At 41.5% G+C, this 21,985-nt stretch overlaps 1 protein-coding gene across 1 annotated transcript in view; it reads right to left on the reverse strand.

The window, feature by feature from the left end:
• Positions 1-21,985, reverse strand: part of LOC126150417 (PDF receptor-like) — a 435,326-nt gene that overhangs the window by 135,959 nt on the left and 277,382 nt on the right. The window contains exons 4-6 of the mRNA XM_049915876.1: positions 18,111-18,214; positions 579-737; positions 464-488 (exon numbers count right to left, since the gene is read on the reverse strand). Coding sequence (XP_049771833.1) covers positions 464-488; positions 579-737; positions 18,111-18,214 — 288 coding nt within the window. The remainder of the gene's footprint in view (positions 1-463; positions 489-578; positions 738-18,110; positions 18,215-21,985) is intronic.

Genomic DNA, 21,985 nt, shown 5'->3' on the forward strand with positions numbered 1-21,985 from the left:
AAGTTCCCACAGATAGGATCATAATATAACCTGAAAGTCTCTAGATAATGTGGATTCATACAGCAAGTATGATCAAAAGTAATGGTTAATAATAAAATATTAGTGCAACTTAAACATTTTATCTGGGAACGATTCACATATGAATGTAAACACGAAGTGGACCAAAAATTAAATAAATGATTATAGAAAATTGCAGGATAAGGCCGCAAAAGAAAACCTGCGGAAGTCTCACAGAAAGACTCACAGGAAGATGGTAGTAGCATCCCTTAATTATGGAAATGAAGCATCAGTGGCAACAAGAAATGAAGGAAGTGTAATGCAGGCTCAAGAATTGTGGTTTCTAACGGCAGTGGAAGGGTGCACAAGAGAGGATCGTATGCCAAATCGGGATCTAAGAGAGATGTACGACATGGTGAGTTGGTGATGTGGCTTGCCGGGCACGTGCCGGACCACGTGTTCGCACCGTGTTGTCGATGCCCTGGCGGTGGTGTGGGCCGGAGACGAGGGCGTGCGGCCTCGCGACCGGGGTGCCCACCCTGGGCCTGGTAGTTCTGCTGACGGCCGGGGGCGGCGCTGCTGCCGCCGCGTCGCCCACGGAGGTGGCCAGCACGGGGTCGGCGACGGCTCCGCCGCGCACCACCGCCTGGTCGGCGTACAGCGTCAGCCGGATCACCACCTGCACCACCATCGCCACGAACAGGTTCCGGTGGATGCGCGTCCGGTTGTTGCGCAGGCTCCTGCAACCGTGCCAAGAACGTGATGTAGCAATGGAGCTCGGCGTTCAGGACAGCAACGGAGAAGTCAGTGAAAAGAACTGATTTAATGCTTTTCTTTTTTAAACCAGAAACATGCACACTCGAAAGGAAAGTGCAAGTGAAATGTAGAAAAGCTCATATCTTATCAGAAGCAAACATACTTTCTTACTGCACTTCGATGAGGAGAGAACACTGCCCATGAAATTAATAGAAATTAAAACAGTTACCTCACCTACGAAAGCTCCAATGTTTCTTCAAAATTAAAGAACTTCAGCATTACTACACTACGCTCCAAAAATTCATCTCACTACTGTTAACCAAAGAGCAAAACCATTTAGAAGAACCCCAATTTAGATTTAGGTAAGGAAAAGGAATCAGGGAAGCCATAATGGCACTATCAATGACCTTAGAAAGAAAGATGGACAGGGAAACGTATGCCACATCCATTAATCTAGAGAGGAATTTTGATGGAATAGACTGAAAGAAAGCTAATGTCTGGAAAACGGAATGATGTAGGAATAGACTATCGATTCAAAAGATCGATTCTCAGTCTATACATTAACACAAGTATAGAAATAGGTATCAAGCAAGAGGCTATGTTATAAACAGCTGACCGACAATGCTGTACTCACTCACCTCGATCCCTTATTTAATTTACGGAAAGAGCAACGCAAACAATATAAAGCACCACCAAAAGGATCAATATTAATGGTAAACAAATAAATTGTATTTGATTTGCCGATACTCTTAAGAAAAGTTTACTATGACGCCTTGGATAACCTCAGACTTAAAACAAAATCCAACAACGCTAAAATGAAATAAAACGGCGAGGGCCTCCCGGCAGATACACCTAATCGCCTGGTGCTAGTCTTTTGAGCTGGCACCACTTGAACTTCGATGAGGAGGGAAGGATAATGATGAAGTCGTCGCAAACACCCAATCCCTGAGCGGAGAAAATCTCCAACCCAGCTGGGAATCGAACCAAGGCCCCTGGCAACTAGCCTAAAATGATGGTAACCGATAAATCAGACAGTCAGGCAGATAAGGGCAAATATTGACAGGAAATAAAATAGTAATACAATCAACGATGCTTGCTACTTGAGAAGTTCAGTAACAGATGACCACAGAAGTATAATGGATTTTAAAAGAAGAGTTACTAAGTTTTAAAAGAAGAATTACTAAGTTAGCATTCAGAAATATAGGTAATTCGTTAACAAACAACTATCACAATATTGAAACAAGAAAGATATTCTTCAAAATAAATATTCGGAGCATTTTAAACTATGGTTGTGGTGGGTGGACTTTGGAAAACAAGAATAGAAAAACGTTAGAAGCAACAGTAATGTGGGTAAAGATTAAAGCCACAAACATATTCTGGACCGAAAGACTATATAATGAAGAAATACTATTATAAGTTATAGAGAAAGGACACTGAATATTTTAATGCAGAAAAGAAACAAGTAATGTGATATGTAGGTTTCTGTAACAGTTGGGTAAAAATCATCTTGAAAAGAAAAAAAACCTGAAAAAATCATTAAGCAGCCCCAGAACATTCTTGTTACAAAGTGCTGTCGGTGGAATGAACAGTAGCAACTGCAACCAATGGTGCACATGATCCTGACGACTATGCACTCATTGGATGGATTTATAGCAGTGCACCGGTCTCGAAACTTATCAGTCAGCATCATCACCAAAAACAGAGAAAACACAATACGCAAAATTACTATTAAATAAAAGGTCCAAGATAAAGAGAAAAATAAAAATATACCCACTCAAAAAGCCCCGAAAACCCATCTTCATCAGTTGACACCGTCTGCCATGCCAGCTTACGCGTCTCCGTCAATACTATACAAGCCACCTTACGTTGTCTGGTGGAGGGTACACCTCGTATCACTAACCGATCCCCGTTTCCTGTTCCACTTGCAAATAGTACAATGTGAATAAGGCCTGTCGTATTATCTCCAATTTGTCTGATTTCTCTGGTCGTGGTCTCTTCGCGAGACATCTGTGGAATAAAGTAATATATTTCAAGAGTAACCGTGTGAGGGATGCAAATTGCCTCTCCTGAACCGTCTGCCACACGAGATTGTTGAGCATTTCCGTAATGCTCTCACGCTTATGAAACAGTCCCGTGACAGAACGTACCATTCTTCGTAGGATCTCCTCTACCTCTTCTGTAAATCCTACTTAGAGAGGCTTCCAGACTGATGATCAGCTCAAGAATAGGTTCGAACAAGCACTCTGTAAGCCATTTCTTTTGAGGCTGAATAACATTTCCTTAATATTCCACAATGAATCATATCTGCGTTTCCCAGAGTTAACTTTATGTGGTCCTTCAACTTTACGTCTTTCCGGATGGTTACTCCTTCAGTCCTGTGTGTATTACGGTAGTTAATGTTGCCAGTGACCCGTTGCCAATTTCGTGGTTGTACAGTAATGATTATCTTCGAACTACACTTGACTCATTTGCGATGAGGGTCAACTGCCAAACCCAGGGGCACCCATTAATCCTCCCAAGGTCTTCCTGCTTTTCGTTGCCGTCTTCTGACATTGCGTTCTTCATGTTGAGAACAGCACCATCTTGCGACAGTCATGTTGGTGGATGGTGCATGAACATGCTTGTGTTATATGCGTGTAACGTTACCATTACTTTTTAATTTTTACATATAATGAATATTTAAATATAATTGAATATTTGAGAACGAAGCATAAGCATATACGGAAGCTGATGTCAGGCTATCAATCTGGACGCTGCGTGACTGTTGGACGTATTGATTCCATAACGAGGTACGGAATATAATTTCAACTTCTCTTTAATATGCATTATGCCATCTGTTGTTTTAGAACTCATTATGGCTCATGATGGTTAAAAGATGATGGCGTCCTCTTGGGTAAAATATTCCGGAGGGAAAATACTCCCCCATTCGGATCTCCGGGCGGAGGCTACTCAAGAGGACGTCGTTATCAGGAGAAAGAAAACGGATCGGAGTGTAGAATGTCAGATCCCTTAATCGGGCAGGTAGGTTAGGAAATTTTGAAAGAGAAATGGATAGTTTAAAGTTAGATCTAGTGGGAATTAGTGAAGTTCGGTTGCAGGAGGAACAAGACTTTTCTCCAGGTGAATAGAGAGTTTTAAATACAAAATCAAATAGGAGTAATGCAGGAGTAGGTTTAATAATGAACAAAAAATTGGAGTGCGGGCAAGCTACCACAATCAGCATAGTGAACGCATTATTGTGGTCAAGATAGACAAGCAGCCCATGCCTACTACAGTACTACAAGTTTATATGCTCTGCAGATGTTGAAAAAATTGATGAAGTGTATGATGAGATAAAAGAAATTGTTCAGGTAGTGAAGGGAGACGAAAATTTAATAGTCGTGGGGTATTGGAATTCGAGAGTAGGAAAACGGAGGGAAGGAAAGATAGTAGGTGAATATGGATTGGGGGTAAGGAATGAAAGAGGAGGCCGTCTGGTAAAATTTTGTACAGAGAATAACATAATCATAGATAACACTTCGTTCAAGAATCATAAAAGAACGTTGTACACATGGAAGAATCCTGGAGATACTACAAGGTATCCGATAGATTATATAATGATAAGACAGAGATTTAGGAACCAGGTTTTAAATTATAAGACATTTCCAGGGGCAGATGTGGATTCTGACCACGATCTATTGTTTATAAACCGTAGATTTAAACTCAAGAAACTGCAAAAAGGTGGGAATTTAAGGAGATGGAACCTGCATAAACTGACTAACCCAGAGGTTGTAAAGAGTTTTAGGGAGAGCATAAGAGAACAACTGACACAAATGGGGGAAAGAAATACAGTAGAAGAAGAATGGGTAGCTTTGAGAGATGAACTAGTAAAGACAGCAGGCGATTAAGTAGGTAAAAAGACGAGGGCTAGTAGAAATCCTTGGGGAACAGAAGAAATATTGTATTGAATTGATGAAAGGAGAAAATATAAAAATGCAGTAAATGAAGCGGGGAAAAAGGAATACAAATGTCTCATAAATGAGATCGACAGGAAGTGCAAAATGGCTAAGCAGGGATTGCTGGAGGACAAATGTAAGGATGTAGAGGCCTATATCACTAGGGGTAAGATATATACTGCCTACACGAATATTAAAGAGACCTTTGGAGAAAAGAGAGAAACTCGTACGAATATCAAGAGCTCAGATGGAAAATCAGTTCTAAGCAAAGAAGGGAAAGCAGAAAGGTGGAAGGAGTATATAGAGGGTCTATACAAGGGCAATGTGCTTGAGGACAATATTATGGAAATGGAAGAGGATGTAGATGAAGATGAAATGGGAGATACGATACTGCGTGAAGAGTTTGACAGACCACTGAAAGACCTAAGTCGAAAGAAGGCCCCGGGAGTAGACATCATTCCATTAGAACTGCTGACGGCCTTGGGCGAGCCAGTCCTAACAAAACTCTACCATCTGGTGAGCAAGATGTATGAGGCAGGAGGAATACCCTCAGACTTCAGGAAGAATATAATAATTCCAATCCCAAAGAAAGCAGGTGTTGACAGATGTGAAAATTATCGAACTATCAGTTTAATAGGTCACACCTGCAAAGTACTAACGCGAATTCTGTACTGACGAATGCAAAAACTGGTAGAAGCCGACCTCGGGGAAGATCAGTTTGGATTCCGTAGAAATGTTGGAACACGATTTATCTTAGAAGAAAGATTAAGAAAAGGCATACCTACGTTTCTAACATTTGTAGACTTAGAGAAATCTTTCGACAATGTTGACTGGAATACTCTCTTTCAAATTCTAAGGGGGGCAGGGGTAAAATACAGGGATCGAAAGACTTTTTACAATTTGAACAGTAACCAGATGGCAGTTATAAGAGTCGAGGGGCGTTAAAGGGAAGCAGTGGTTGGGAAGGGAGTGAAACAGGGTTGCAGCCTCTCCCAGATGACAGTTAATCTGTATATTGAGCAAGCAGTAAGGGAAACAAAAGAAATATTCGGAGTAGGTATTAAAATCCACGGAGAAGCAATAAAAACTTTGAGGTTCACCGATGACATTGTAATTCTATCAGAGACAATAAAGGACTTGGAAGAGCAGTTGAACGGAATGGACAGTTTCTGGAAAGGAGGGTATAAAATTAACATCAGCAAAAGTAAAACGAGGATAATGGAATGTTGTCTAATTAAGTCGGGTGATGCTGAGGGATTTAGATTAGAAATGAGACACTTTAAGTAGTAAAGGAGTGTGGCTATTTGGGGAGCAAAATAACTGATGATGGTCGAAGTAGAGAGGTTATAATGGGAAGGAAAGTGTTTGTGAAGAAGAGAAATTTGTTAACATCGAGTATAAATTTAAGTGTCAGGAAGTCGTTTCTGAAAGTATTTGTATGGAGTGTAGCCATGTATGCAAGTGAAAAATGGACGATAAATAGTCTGGACAAGAAGAGAATAATAGCTTTCGAATTGTGGTGATATAGAAGAGTGCTGAAGATTAGATGGGTAGATCACATAAATAATGAGGGGGTATTGAATAGAATTGGGGAGACGAGGAGTTTGTGGCACAACTTGACAACAAGAAGGGACCAGTTGGTAGGTCATGTTCTGAGGCATCAAGGGATCACATGTTTATCATTGGAGGGTAGCGTGGAGTGTAAAAATCGTAGAAGGAGACCAAGAGACGAATACACTAAGCAGATTCAGAAGGATGTAGGTTACAGTAAGTACTGGGAGTTGAAGAAGCTTGCACAAGATAGAGTAGCATGGAGAGCTTCGACAAACCAGTCTCAGGACTGAAGACCACAACAACAACATGGCTCATTAGGGCTGCGATTGGTAAACTGTTTTAAATCCACGCAGTTAGATCAAGGTTACTGTGAATAATTATAAAATATTTTTAATAATATATTACATGCTCGAATTTCACGATTAATACATTCATTCATTTATCTTTTAACCACTTTCACATTTTATTCTGTAATGTATGATTGATCTCATTTTAGCGTTTGCATATACCTTGTTAGAAATAATCTATAGAACCTATCAAAGCCTGTCTCTTATATAGGTCTAAGTATGCCTGATTCAGTAATACTGAACACATTATGGTTTTCACTTACATGTACGAAACTACAGAAATATTTTGTAATGTAACTGCTCATAGCTCTTCTGGAAGCTATCTAGCAAAGTGTACTTGATGACACCGGATGGACGTTTTTGGCAACCTCATTGAAGGATTAACTGAGAAGTTAACTCCTCATGAGTCACATTCTGCTACCATTGGTTGTAACACAAGAGACACCAGGAATATTTATAAATTTAGTAACTTTATTTGATAATGTTGTCAAGTCTTCAAGGATCCAGATTTTGTTCGGGTATTCTCTGAAGTCTTCTGTTTCATCAGTATCGAATGCAGGACAACCAATCACAGTTCAGTTTTTTTTTTAATTCCTGGTATTTTGTGGGGCTATTGATTTATTGTGCTGGTTGTGTAGGCCTAACTCACTGTTGTAATTTAGTACTGGTGACCAAAGTAATGGGAATGTTCTTGTTATCGGTTGGTCTTTTGTTTGTATGTGGGAGTGGCCCTATATAAGTTTTGACTGGATATTTAGGTTTTACTATCTTGCAGAGCTACACGAAAATGAGAAATAGCTCTGATCTTCATTACAGAAGTGGCCCTTGGGTCAGCAGTTCTGTATGAAGACAAAGATCAATTATGAGCTGTTAGACATCGCATGTTTCCTTAACTATACAAGGTGTTGAGGAATTGAAGATATTTTAGACTATCAGAACGCCTACCGATAAGAAAGGAGAGAAAAAGAATGAAAATTATGATGACTAACTGAGGCCTGGGTGGTCGGCCGACACCATATCCTTGCACAATTTGAGATAGTGTAAAATTCGTTATGATATTTCTTAGGGCAACTGGAAAATAGTGTTTTTTTTCATTTGAGGCATTGTGGTCATAAACGGGACTTTTTGGGGGTACGTGAAATTTCACACAATTTCGTGTCTGTTGGGTCTGAAATGGGACTTGTTGAGTGATTTTTTTTCCCTGCTGAACCCAGTCCTAAAATTTAGTTTCGTGCACGAAAGAAATTGAAGTGTGTTGCAGCACTGTAGCAAGATGCAGTAAACACTTGTGAGATTTCAAAATGGTTTCTAAGACGGAATTGTCGGACGAGTCCATTACATATGAACTTAGAAGGAAGAAGCGACACGTTGAATAGTGGAAGATAAGTGTTATTAAACAAAAGAAGATCATGGATTTGGAGCACATCAACTGGAAAGGAAACATTGCTCCTAAAAGGGAAACACGTGCAGATGGCAGGCAACTAGTCATACGATGTTCATAGTATCTATTCTCTGTACATAATATACTGGCAGAAAAAAATCGCAGCACCAAAAAATAATGTCGTGTAAAAGTATTTCGGGAATACATTAGTCAAGGTAAGCAGCTAACATTGTAAGATCACAGGTGACAATAACTGCGAGAGAAGCCATTGAAAATTTGAAAAGCTGGTACAGTAATAACCGGTGTAGCCGTCACATTGTTAATTCTCAGTCTGCAAAATATGATCGAAGGAACTGCTGTGTAAAAAGAAGACAACAGGTACGAGTGACTGCACGCTGGGGCCTATTTTATTGTGCCAGAGAGGATTCTTCCCGTTCGCCGGTCTGGGGCATGAACCTGGAATAATGTAAACTGAAACTGGTAGCAGAAGTAAAATAACACTAGAAATTTAGACGATTGAAGGTGCTGTAATTGGACATTTGCTTCTCTCATGTTACAAGCCGGAACGCCAAAAAGGACAAGGATATTGGCTCCCATTATATTATCTAGTTTGACATATATTGTCTAATTATTAATGTTTATACAATTAACATACAATAGGAACGTGTATGAAGAAGTCAAAACAATTAAAAACAGTATTGTGCTTGAAAATATAGTATTTTCATAGTTGCACGATATTTATCGTAATATGTATGTTGTTTAAATTAAAAATGGGATGTGGCAGTCTTTTTATGTTACCATTTTCTAATATTTGCCTTTATTCTATGGTTAAAGATTTCTTGATGAGCATGTGGGAGTAACAATAGGGTTTGGGAACAATACTGTTCATAACTATACAGTTTTTTCAATGTGTCTCAAAACTAATATTGGGTGACATTCCCACTTTTTATCTCAACAGATCAGTTAAGGAAGTGATCATTTCATTTCATTTATTCACCATGTCTCATTACAATGTTTGTAATACTACATGTTTATATAACAAGATGCATAAAGAAGAAGTCTAACTGTAATAGTATGGATGTGTTCACCATAGAAAATTTCGGTATGATTGATGTAAGGTTTCATGGTAGAGCATGATAAAAAGTATACTAATAGTTATATTCATAACAGTAAAGTTCTGTATGACGGATACAAGTTTTCCAGGTATAACATCACTGTTGTCTAACTTTTGGCAACATAAATATTCATGTACTGGCAAACGTTGCTAAACTGCAAAATTTGTGAAATTCATTCATGTATAGCTTTACTAAAACTGGTTTATCGACGAGCTACCTAACTCCATTTTCTGTAATACTCTTCCTCAGGGCATCTCTTTATATATTAAGTTCGCGACACACCCATAGCAGATGATCCACTATTTGATCGCCCTCTACGCACCTACAAGCAGCACTTGGGATTAGCCTGAACGGTGGTAGTAAGGCATTAATTTTCCGTGAACAGTTAATATTGTTGTAAGATTAGGTGACCGCAATAACTTTATGGAAAGACAATACTGAACAGTCGGAAAAATCTTTTGCGTTCGCCCCTTTTGTAGTTTCAGCCCACTGTGTTTCTTAATATTCTTTCGGAGAGCATCTTAACATTCTTCTAATCACAGAGGAATGGATTCTGTTGTAGCTCTCTGTTGTGTTTTCTCAAGTTGCTTGTTTGACAAGCTTGTCTGACAGTTCATTCGTAGTATTTCCTACATGTGATTTCGTCCATTAGAACTTAATTTTCCTTCAGAGTGAATCTTAACGTTCTTCTGGTCACAGACGAAGGGATTCTGTTGTAGCTTTCTGTTGCGTTTTCTAGAGATGCTTGTTTGAAAAGCCTGTCCACCAGTTCATTCCCAGGAGTTATTACCTGTGCTTTCGTCCATTCGAACTTAATATGCCGTTTCCTCTGACGCTGTTCCCTAATTTTGTTACTGATCTTTCATATGAACCATTTATGGTTCCTCGAATTTTTAACGAATCTAGAGTAATTCGACTGTCCATGTATATTACATCTGCCATTTCAACATGTTATTTGTCGTAAGTTTGGTAGTTTCTCTAAGGCTCGCAATATCTCTAATTTTATGTTGGTTGATGGTGCACACATTCTTAGTGTGTACTATAACTAATAGGCTCATGTGCCATTAATGATCATTACCACTCCCGAAACTCTCCCGCTCTCTGAATAATTACCATCGGTGTAAGCCTTTCTGTAGGATATTTTTTAAGTACGTAATTTTCTTCTGAAGTTACTGTAGTTGCCCGTTGTGGCGATGGGGCCATTGTTTGTAATCTGAACAGGTGTCCATGTGTTCAGTTATTTTTTTAAATTTAATATTAGACAGCTATTGCTTGGAGTTTGGTAATTATTGGTTTCAGTCCTGTTATAATGCACAGCGCTTCAGTAGACGTCGTTCTGTGCGTACTTGCATATTATACGTACTGCGGAGCAACGCCGGACGGAACACGAGAGGTGCTCACGCCTACGCTATCCAGAAAAATCAGTCGTGACAGAACATGCCTTAGAAAATGGACAGCGAATTCTATTCGACGAACCATCTGTCGTTATGAGGACGAAGACATTTTGGAATAGCGTCATAAAGGAAGCTTTTGAAATAAAAAGCTCTGGAAAAGCTATCAACAAGGACGGTGGTTTGCAGCTCAGGACAACCTGTGACCCGGCCATGGCGAGGATGAAACGGGCGCGACGGACGCGAGATGGAAACATTACCTTATATGGCGGGGAAGACAGCACTAGTGACGTCACAGCCAGCAGTGCGGCTATATAACGACGCGGCCACGGCGACACAGCAGCACCTACAAATCCATGATCCGCCCCATCCTTTGTTATGCCAGTATCGCTTGGATTTCCGCTCCACCCGGTTCTATCAAGCCCTCCAAATCCTCGAACGCCATGCACTCCGCCTCGCCTTCCGCATCCGCCTTCCGTCCCCCACGCGCATCCTGTATGACCGCATCCCCTTCCCCCACCTTCTCCTTTTCCTTGAACACATTCGCACACACTATATTGTCCGCCGCCTTGATCCCCCTCACCCCCTGGTGTCACCCTTCCTCTCCACTCGCACCCAGTTGCCGCGCTTTTACCGTTGTGTCCCTCCCTCTCTCCATCTCCACACCCTCCATCTCCTTTCCCAACACAACTTCCACCGTCTACCCCTCCCGGATGATGAGCTTCGCCCTGACATCTACCCTTCCTACCAACTCTAACCCCCTCTTCCTGCCTCCTCCTCAGGGCTCCCTCTCCTCCCCCTCCCTCCTTCTGAGCGGCTTTCCCCTCCTACTCCCCCTCCATCTCTTGTGCCTCCTTTCAGTGTCTCTGCACTCCCTCCTGCCCTGTCTTCCCTTTTCCTCTCCCGCCCCACGTGTCTCCTGCCTCTTCGTGAACCCACGGTGGCTCCACCTCTCTTCATCCCGCCGCTTCCCCAGCTGCCCCATGCTCTCCCCTCCTTTTCCATCCTCTCTGACCTTTCCCTCGGCAGGTCCCCCCTGGTCGTTTTATTCTTCGTCGTGTGTGTTCCAAGTGGGTTTTAAGTGTGTTGTTTCGGAGTGTTTTTAATAGTGTGGCCAACTTTTAACCTGTGCATGAGCATCCATTGTCTTCTCTGTGTTTTAAGAATCGCCAACTGTGATTTTTAACTTCCTGGTGACTTTTTTAACTGTCCCCCATGAATGCCTACATGTCAGTGTATTTATACCTCCATTTTCTCCCCTTACTCTGTTTTATGTTCCCCTTTTTTATCTCCTTATGTATGTACTATTTTATTCTTGTATTAGTTGTCGTGTCACTCGGCTGAAAAGCGGCGGATTGTGCTGCTGACAGCCCTCCCCTGCCCATATGGGGCAAGGGAATGAAATCACAATAAAGAAAAAAAAAGCGACACAGCAGTCAGTCTTACCACTTGATAACGATTGGGGAGAGCTCGGTTGAAGGCTTGTGGGATTTTAATCACCTGACTCGGCTGGAAGCGCGAGAAACTTTTATTAATTTGTATCGCAACGAAACCATGCATTCATACACGCATGTTTACGTTCGTTGCTAGTCGAAGATACTTTTAAAGCAGTCATCAAGGTGGAAATCGAGAATAGCGTTCCTTTTCAATACACAACTAATAGTGCATGAGAAGGAAAAATCAGTTCAGGTTGGAAATAAGTGTGGGAAAAATTTTCTATTCTCACCCCTTGCACAATTCGCCTAATTTCATCCTTTTATTGTGAGAATGAACGAACAACGCAAACAGAAAGTCGATTGCGGCTAAAATTCCTTTATCGAATTAGGTATAACTACGTCAGTTCAAAGACTGAAGACAGTCCTGGTACCGCCCTGCGCCATTCTTTAGGAAAGGTTCTCACGCGGAATTTCTCGAGGCCTGGCCTTCAGAATCTTTCCCTCATGATTACATGTCCATGTGTATATGAGAGTCGAGTTTGTGAAAATCCTGCTGGAATTTTCTCACGACTTATCTGTGTATAACTAGGGTGGAGTGTGAGTGAGCTTATTTTCGACACATAGTGGTAAGAGACTGTAGATAATTTCAAGGGCATTTCTCTATTATTTATAAGTCATGTGCGCGTAAGCGCCATTGTACTCTTTGAAATTATAAGCCAGCAGTGTCGTCAGAGATGCTGTGTGGCCTGGAGGCTTGCTTGGACCATCTCTGCTTTGCAAGATGCACAGGAGATTGTGCGCACTGTTAATGGTGAGATGAGGTTACACACGCGTTGGCAGTGGTGTGTAGTGAGTAGCGTTACGGCATAGCCCGAGTGCTACGGTTGCAGTTACCTTCTCGGGAAGTGAGGCATGTTTATTTACTGATTAATTATTTGAGATGAGGAAAGATATTTAAGCATTTTGAGAACAACATTTTAGTATTGTTATATAGACGAATAATAAAAGAGGATTTAATTAATTTTCAAATGAACCCACCACCCACCACTTGATTGTATTCTTGTTTATTTAATTACGTCCCAGGTTTCGGCCTTTTAGGCAAGTTTCAAGTGACTGAGTGTATGTCATTAACATATACTGTAGAACATCAAGCTAAAAACTGGCCATAAATTAAGAAAAAATATTGGCTGGACACGAAACGCCAGATGTGAAATCACCATCTTGTAAAAAGTTATTCTTTTACGAGATGGTGATATTACAACTGGCATTTCGTAAGGAGACAATATTTTTCTTAATTTGTGGCCACTTTGGAGCTTGACTTCCTGAAATATACGTTAATGTGTTCATTTAAATTCATTGCATGAGTCTTGCGCTGCAACATCAAAAATTTTTCACGGATTTTATAGAGTTTGTCCTTTATTGCGGCGGCTTGTAATTACGGATTCTTGGTTCAGACATCCAGAGACTTGAGTATAGGAAAAGATAAAAAGCCATGCATAATTTTCCATCTGAATTTGAGGATACGAATTACCGTTCAATATTAAATGTCATTTTGTATGAGTTGAATTTTTGAAAATGTCTCATTTGCTGTTAGAAATACTTACGTTTTTGCACAGAAGAACAATAACTTTCTGTGTATTAGTTTTTTTTTTCTTTTTTTCACCGGGCGTGTCTCAGTAGTTAGTTTGTTGTTGTTGTTGTTGTGGTCTTCAGTCCTGAGACTGGTTTGATGCAGCTCTCCATGCTACTCTATCCTGTGCAAGCTTCTTCATCTCCCAGTATCTACTGCAACCTACATCCTTCTGAATCTGCTTAGTGAATTCATCTCTTGGTCTCCCTCTACGATTTTTACCCTCCACACTGCCCTCCAATGCTAAATTTGTGATCCCTTGATGCCTCAAAACATGTCCTACCAACCGATCCCTTCTTCTAGTCAAGTTGTGCCACAAACTTCTCTTCTCCCCAATCCTATTCAATACCTCCTCATTAGTTACGTGATCTACCCACCTTATCTTCAGCATTCTTCTGTAGCACCACATTTCGAAAGCTTCTATTCTCTTCTTGCCCAAACTAGTTATCGTCCATGTTTCACTTCCATACATGGCTACACTCCATACAAATACTTTCAGAAACGACTTCCTCACGCTTAAATCTACACTCGATGTTAACAAATTCCTCTTCTTGAGAAACGCTTTCATTGCCATTGCCAGTCTACATTTTATATCCTCTCTACTTCGACCATCATCGGTTATTTTACTCCCTAAATAGCAAAACTCCTTTACTACTTTAAGTGTCTCATTTCCTAATCTAATTCCCTCAGTATAACCCGACTTAATTTGACTACATTCCATTATCCTCGTTTTGCTTTTGTTGATGTTCATCTTATATCCTCCTTTCAAGACACTGTCCATTCCGTTCAACTGCTCTTCCAAGTCCTTTGTTGTCTCTGACAGAATTACAATGTCATCAGCGAACCTCAAAGTTTTTATTTCTTCTCCATGAAATTTAATACCTACCCCGAATTTTTTTTTTGTTTCCTTCACTGCTTGCTCAATATACAGATTGAATAACATCGGGGTGAGGCTACAACCCTGTCTTACTCCTTTCCCAACCACTGCTTCCCTTTCATGCCCCTTGACTCCTATAACTGCCATCTGGTTTCTGTACAAACTGTAAATAGCCTTTCGCTCCCTGTATTTTACCCCTGCCACCTTCAGAATTTGAAAGAGAGTATTCCAGTTAACATTGTCAAAAGCTTTCTCTAAGTCTACAAATGCTAGAAACGTAGGTTTGCCTTTTCTTAATCTTTCTTCTAAGATAAGTCGTAAGGTCAGTATTGCCTCACGTGTTCCAACATTTCTACGGAATCAAAACTGATCTTCCCCGAGGTCGGCTTCTACCAGTTTTTCCATTCGTCTGTACAGAATTCGCGTTAGTATTTTGCAGCTGTGACTTATTAAACTGATAGTTCGGTAATTTTCACATCTGTCAACACCTGCTTTCTTTAGGATTGGAATTATTATATTCTTCTTGAAGTCTGAGGGTATTTCGCCTGTCTCATACATCGTGCTCACCAGATGGTAGAGTTTTGTCATGACTGGCTCTCCCGAGGCCATCAGTAGTTCAAATGGAATGTTGTCTATTCCCGGAGCCTTGTTTCGACTCAGGTCTTTCAGTGCTCTGTCAAACTCTTCACGCAGTATCTTATCTCCCATTTCGTCTTCATCTACATCCTCTTCCATTTCCATAATATTGTCCTCAAGTACATCGCCCTTGTATAAACCCTCTATATACTCCTTCCACCCTTCTGCTTTCTCTTCTTTGCTTAGAACTGGGTTGCCATCTGAGCTCTTGATATTCATACAAGTGGTTCTCTTATCTCCAAAGGTCTCTCTAATTTTCCTGTAGGCAGTATCTATCTTACCCCTAGTGAGACAAGCCTCCACATCCTTACATTTGTCCTCTAGCCATCCCTGCTTAGCCATTTTGCACTTCCTGTCGATATCATTTTTTAAACGTTTGTATTCCTTTTTGCCTGCTTCATTTACTGCATTTTTATATTTTCTCCTTTCATCAATTAAATTCAATATTTCTTCTGTTACCGAAGGATTTCTATTATCCCTCGTCTTTTTACCTACTTGATCCTCTGCTGCCTTCACTACTTCATCCCTCAGAGCTACCCATTCTTCTTCTACTGTATTTCTTTCCCCCATTCCTGTCAATTGTTCCCTTATGCTCTCCCTGAAACTCTCTACAACCACTGGTTCTTTCAGTTTATCCAGGTCCCATCTCCTTAAATTCCCACCTTTTTGCACTTTCTTCAGTTTCAAGCTGCAGTTCGTAACCAATAGATTGTGGTCAGAATCCACATCTGCCCCTGGAAATGTCTTACAATTTAAAACCTGGTTCCTAAATCTCTGTCTTACCATTATATAATCTATTTGATACCTTTTATTATCTCCAGGATTCTTCCAGGTATACAACCTTCTTTTATGATTCTTGAACCAAGTGTTGGCTATGGTTAAGTTATGCTCTGTGCAAAATTCTACAAGGCGGCTTCCTCTTTCATTTCTTCCCCCCAATCCATATTCACCTACTATGTTTCCTTCCCTCCCTTTTCCTACTGACGAATTCCAGTCACCCATGACTATTAAATTTTCGTCTCCCTTCACTACCTGAATAATTTCTTTTATCTCGTCAAACATTTCATCTATTTCTTCATCATCTGCAGAGGTAGTTGGCATATAAACTTGTACTACTGTAGTAGGCATGGGCTTTGTGTCTATCTTGGCCACAATAATGCGTTCACTATGCTGTTTGTAGTAGCTAACCCGCACTCCTATTTTTTTATTCATTATTAAACCTACTCCTGCATTACCCCTATTTGATTTTGTATTTATAACCCTGTAATCACCTGACCAAAAGTCTTGTTCCTCCTGCCACCGAACTTCACTAATTCCCACTATATCTAACTTTAACCTATCCATTTCCCTTTTTAAATTTTCTAACCTACCTGCCCGATTAAGTGATCTGACATTCCACGCTCCGATCCGTAGAACGCCAGTTTTCTTTCTCCTGATAACGACGTCCTCATGAGTAGTCCCCGCCCGGAGATCCGAATGGGGGACAATTTTACCTCCGGAATATTTTACCCAAGAGGACGCCATCATCATTTAATCATACAGTAGAGCTGCATGTCCTCGGGAACAGTTACCGTCGTAGTTTCCCCTTGCTTTCAGCCGCTCGCAGTACCAGCATAGCAAGGCCGTTTTGGTTAGTGTTTCAAGGCCAGATCAGTCAATTATCCAGACTACTGAAAAGTCTGCTGACCCTCTTGAGGAACCATACGTTTGTCTGGCCTCTCAACAGATACCCCTCCGCTGTGGTTGCACCTACGGTACGGCCATCTGTATCGCTGAGGCACGCAAGCCTCCCCACCAACGGCAAGGTCCATGGTTCATGGGGGTAGTTAGTTGTAGCTCAGCAAATAGGACGCCCTTTCGAGACGAGAGCAAAGAAATAGGTAACCGAAAATTAAATTGTGAAAAAAAGGGAACTTTGAGTTTATCCAGGGCCAGTTTATCACTTTCAAAGTTTTATGATTCAGAGTGTTGGTTTCAGACAGTATTCTTGACACTACGAATGCTTAAATAGACAGTAAACCAAATAACCACTTTCAAGTTACTTTCTCGCAGTCAGAATTTGCAGCACATTGTCGCAGTCGAATTTTTGTATTCAGAGTTTACGAATTCAGATGTGTCAGGAAGTCGTGTCTGCAAGTATTTATATGGAGTGTAGCCATGCATGGAAGTGAAACATGGACGATAAATAGTTTAGACAAGAAGAGAATAGAAGCTTTCGAAATGTGGTGCTACAGAAGAATGCTGAAGATTAGATGAGTAGATAACATAACTAATGAGGAGGTATTGAATAGAATTGGGGAGAAGAGGAGCTTGTGGCGCAATTTGAATAGAAGAAGGGCATGTTGGTAGGGCATGTTCTGAGGCATCAAGGGATCACATATTTATCATTGGAGGGCAGCGCGGGGGGTAAAAATCGTAGAGGGATACCAATTGATGAATACACTAAGCAGATTCAGAAGAATGTAGGCTGCAGTACGTACTGGGAGATGAAGAAGCTTGCACAGGATGGAGTAGCATCGTGAGCTGCATCAAATCAGTCTCAGGACTGAAGACCACAACAACAACATGTTGAAACTTTACGTAACCGTACAGTTAGCTTACGTTACAGCAAACAAAACTTTTGTTATTTGTATTATAATACCTTTCAATAAACAATAGTCATTTTCTGCTGGCAAAGAACACATTTAATAAATAACGACAGTCATATTAATTTTATTATGACAACTTTCAATATATAGGAATAATTTTCCTTGAAGGTTATGTACCGCTAATACAAGAGGCGACTGAAACGCTCAGGCAGACACCGAGCGCTACATACATCCCCCCTTCCACAGCATCGCAGGCTCATAGTTCCAGATGCCCCCAAGAACTTGGATGCCGAGTGTCAAAATCGTCCCCCCCCCCCCTCAATACACACACACACACACACACACACACACACACACACACATGTAAGAGCGCATGCGCCAAACCCAATACATGCAATGATCGTTACGTGCACTAGTTAATGCAAAAGTTAGTGGTTAAACGCTTTCCACATTTGATCTGGACTCACCTGAAACGACAAAAGATGGCGAGGGAGAGGAGGAGCGCCGCCAGAGAGACGCTGAAGCCGACGATCTCCAGCGTGCGCGTCCGCTCCGCAATCCCCAGTTTCACCTGTGGACACAGCGGAGTCGCACTGATTGAGTGCCTGCTGATATCTTGCAGGACAGAGTGTCATGAGAGACCTATAAACGTGACGGAAAATTAACTACGGCATTGACTGTACTCCGTGCAAGTAATCAACAATTAAATGTCTGCCTTTTTCGTATAGTACAATTAATTTGCATGCAATCTGATTACTAAAGCCTTCGGGTTCCATTTCCATTGTATTGAACAACTTTGATAATGAAAGATCCCGAGTTCGAGTCTCGGTCGGGCACAGAGTTTTAATCTGCCAGGAAGTTTCATAACAGCGCACACTCCGCTGCAGACTGAAAAGATCCCGAGTTCGAGTCTCGGTCGGGCACACAGTTTTAATCTGCCAGGAAGTTTCATATCAGCGCACACTCCGCTGCAGAGTGAAAATCTCATTCTGGAAACATCCCCCAGGCTGTGGCTAAGCCATGTCTCCACAATATCCTTTCTTTCAGGAGTGCTAGTTCTGCAAGGTTCGCAGGAGAGCTTCTGTAAAGTTTGGAAGGTAGAGATACTGGCTGAAGTGAAGCTGTGAGTACCGGGCGTGAGTCGTGCTTCGGTAGCTCAGTTGGTAGAGCACTTGCCCGCGAAAGGCAAAGATCCCGAGTTCGAGTCTCGGTCGGGCACACAGTTTTATTCTGCCAGGAAGTTTCGTATCAGCGCACACTCCGCTGCAGAGTGAAAATCTCATTCTGGAAACTTTGATAATGCCAGCACAATGCTAACTTGACAAAAGTGGCAATGCAGTACTGAACGTGTAATGTACGCTGGGAGATGTCGTAATACATTTAAGGACAGGCTATTTACTTTTTCGCTGATTGTATGAAGATGAGATATCCATGAAACCCCAAAAACGAAGAAAAACGTTCACGGGCGGGTCTTGACGGAAAATCTATGAAAACGTTTACTCTGGAGGTTTAGATTGCAACATTATTAAGCTAGCAAATGTCAAAATAGCAATGATGTGTACATAGCGCTTGGATACGCAGCTAATTAGAATGTCAGCCTGACTGAAAACAGAAAGTTGGAATATTTCCATGTATATTGCTCAAATAAAGTAAGAGTCACAGAGAGTCTGTGATTGAGAAGTCTCAAACATAACTGTTGTGTTGTGCCTCGTCCAAACAGAACATGGGTCTACCACCATTTTTTCGGAATTCTGCAGCAGAATGATCTTGGCCTAAAGTCAGTGTGGTTTATCATTCCGTACTACTGCTGCTAGGAGCCTACGACTTCCATACAAGCACACATCTGACGGGTTCAGAATGGTCATACTGATAGAATTTGAACAATTCCACGTGACTTGCGCCAGGGAAGAGAGAGACACTTTTTCTGGTCGGCCGTTCACTGACACATAACCACATCACTAACCTTCAGGCAGGAAATAGACTCTTTTCCATCAAGACGTGTATGCACATGGGCATATATCGGAAAGGCAGATTATACGCTATGTGAGGGAAAGTTTTCATTGCAACTGAAAAAAATATTTTCTCTATTGACGAGTCTCTATTGAGTGTGCCAGTGAAGTTATGCGGTCGCGCATAGCAGGTCTAGACGAAACTGAGTTAATTGTTGTATGTTTCAACCGGCCACCCGTTTCCGCTGTAACAGTTCTAGAGTCATTCAAAGAAAGCATGCGATCAGTATCGCGCAAATACCCTTATTATGCAATACTAGCTGGTGCCGACTTTTACCTACAGAGTACAGACTGGGACGTCTATGGATTAATTGCAGGGGTTCAGACAGATAGTCCTGCAAAGCAGTTTTAAACATGATTTCCTAAAACTATCTAGAGCAGTTACTTCGGCAGCCCGCACGTAATGGAAAAAGCAGGTAAGCAGGTGTTGGCACTTCACCTAGACAACTAATTGACATCGTGAAGTTTCTATGGTGATGGGCGTGGAGGAACTGTGTGCAAGGTTTAAACAGTCTGTAATTCGTGCACTGGAGAAGTATGTCGGTTAAGGAATGAAAACACCCACTGTCGTTAACACAGAAATTCGAAAAAAGCTGAGGGAGTAGAAGCTGTTGCACTCTCAGTTGAAAAGAGAGCGCACAAATGGCCACAGGCAAATGTTAGATGAGATTAGTGGGTCTGTGACAATATCTAAGTACGGAGAACACCCCAACTACAGCTCTCATATCTTAACAAGATATGTGGCCGACAACCTGAGAAAATTCTGGTCCTACGTAAAATCGTTAAGCGGGTCTAAGGTTTCCATTCAGTCACTCGTTTATCGGTCTGACATGGCAGTAGAAGATAGCAAAACGAAAGCTAAAGTTGTAAATTTCGCGTCTAAGGAACCGTTCACCAGGAGAATCATTCAAACATACCATTGTTTGACAGTCGCACAGAGTCCCGTATTGATTTCATAGGAATAGGCATCCATGGAGTAGAGAAATAACTGGAAGTATTGCAAAAAAAGGTAAGTCGCCTGGTCCGGATGGAATTCCAATTCCGTTTTACGAAGAATAATATACGGCATCAGTTCCTTAGTGAACTTTCACTTACAGCAAATCTCTCGCCTAGCGTAAGGTTGCAAATGCCTGAAAAAAAAGGGCAGATGACTCCTACACGTAAGAAAGGTAAAAGAACGGACTCTCAAAATTAGGAATGTTATAAAAACCTTGCCCTTTTTTCACATGATATGCCGAAAAACATGGATGAAGGACAACAGGCACATTCCATATTTCTGGAGTTAGGAAATGCATTTGACATGGTCCCCACTGTAGCCTTTAACGAAATTACGAGCGTATGGAATTGTTTCCCAGGGATGTGGACGGCTCTAACACCTCTTAAGGAATAGAACCCAGTATTTTGTGCTTGAGTTCATCAGAGACAATGGTTTCATCACGTGTGACCCAGGGAAGTGTGATGCGACCACTGTTGTTTCCTGTAGACGAACATGGTCTGGCGAACAGGGTAGGAAGCAATCTGGGGTTGTTAGCTGATGGTGATGTGGCGTACGGGTAGGTGTCGAGTGTGAGTGACTGTCGGAGCACAGCACACAAGATGGCAAAAATCTGTTTGGTTTCATGAATGGTAGCTAGCTCTAAATGTAAAAAAAAAAAGAAGTGTATTAATGCATATGCGTGGGGAAAAACCGCAATGTTCGGATACAGAGAAAATAGTGTCCTCCTTGACACAGCCAAGTCGTTTACATACCAGGGTGTAACACTGCAAAGCGATACGAAATGGGACGGGCTCGTGAGGTTTGTGATAGGGAAGGCGATTGGTCGTAATCGGTTTATTGGGAGAATTTTAGTAAAGTGTGGTTCATCTGTAAGGAGACCACATACAGGAGGATTGTGCGATTTGTTCCTAAGTGCACCGGCCGGTGTGGCCGTGCGGTTCTAAGCGCGTCAGTTTGGAACCGCGTGACCCCTACGGTCCCAGGTTCCAATCCTGCCTCAGGCATGGATGTGTGTGATGTCCTTAGGTTAGTTAGGTTTAAGTAGTTCTAAGTTCTAGGGGACTGATGACCTCAGTAGTTAAGTCCCATAGTGCTCAGAGCCATTGGAACCATTTTTCCTAACAAGGGAACCTCCCCATCGCACCCCCATCAGATTTAGTTATAAGTTAGCACAGTGGATAGGCCCTGAAAAACTGAACTCAGATCAATCGAGAAAACAGGAAGAAGTTGTGTGGAACTGTGAAAAAAATAAGCAAAATGTACAAACTGAGTAGTCCATCAGCAAGATAGGCAACATCAAGGATAATGTGAGCTCAAGAACGCCGTGGTCCCGTGG

The sequence above is a fragment of the Schistocerca cancellata genome, chromosome 2 (genome assembly GCF_023864275.1).
Source record: "Schistocerca cancellata isolate TAMUIC-IGC-003103 chromosome 2, iqSchCanc2.1, whole genome shotgun sequence".
Taxonomy (NCBI): Eukaryota; Metazoa; Arthropoda; class Insecta; order Orthoptera; family Acrididae; genus Schistocerca; species Schistocerca cancellata.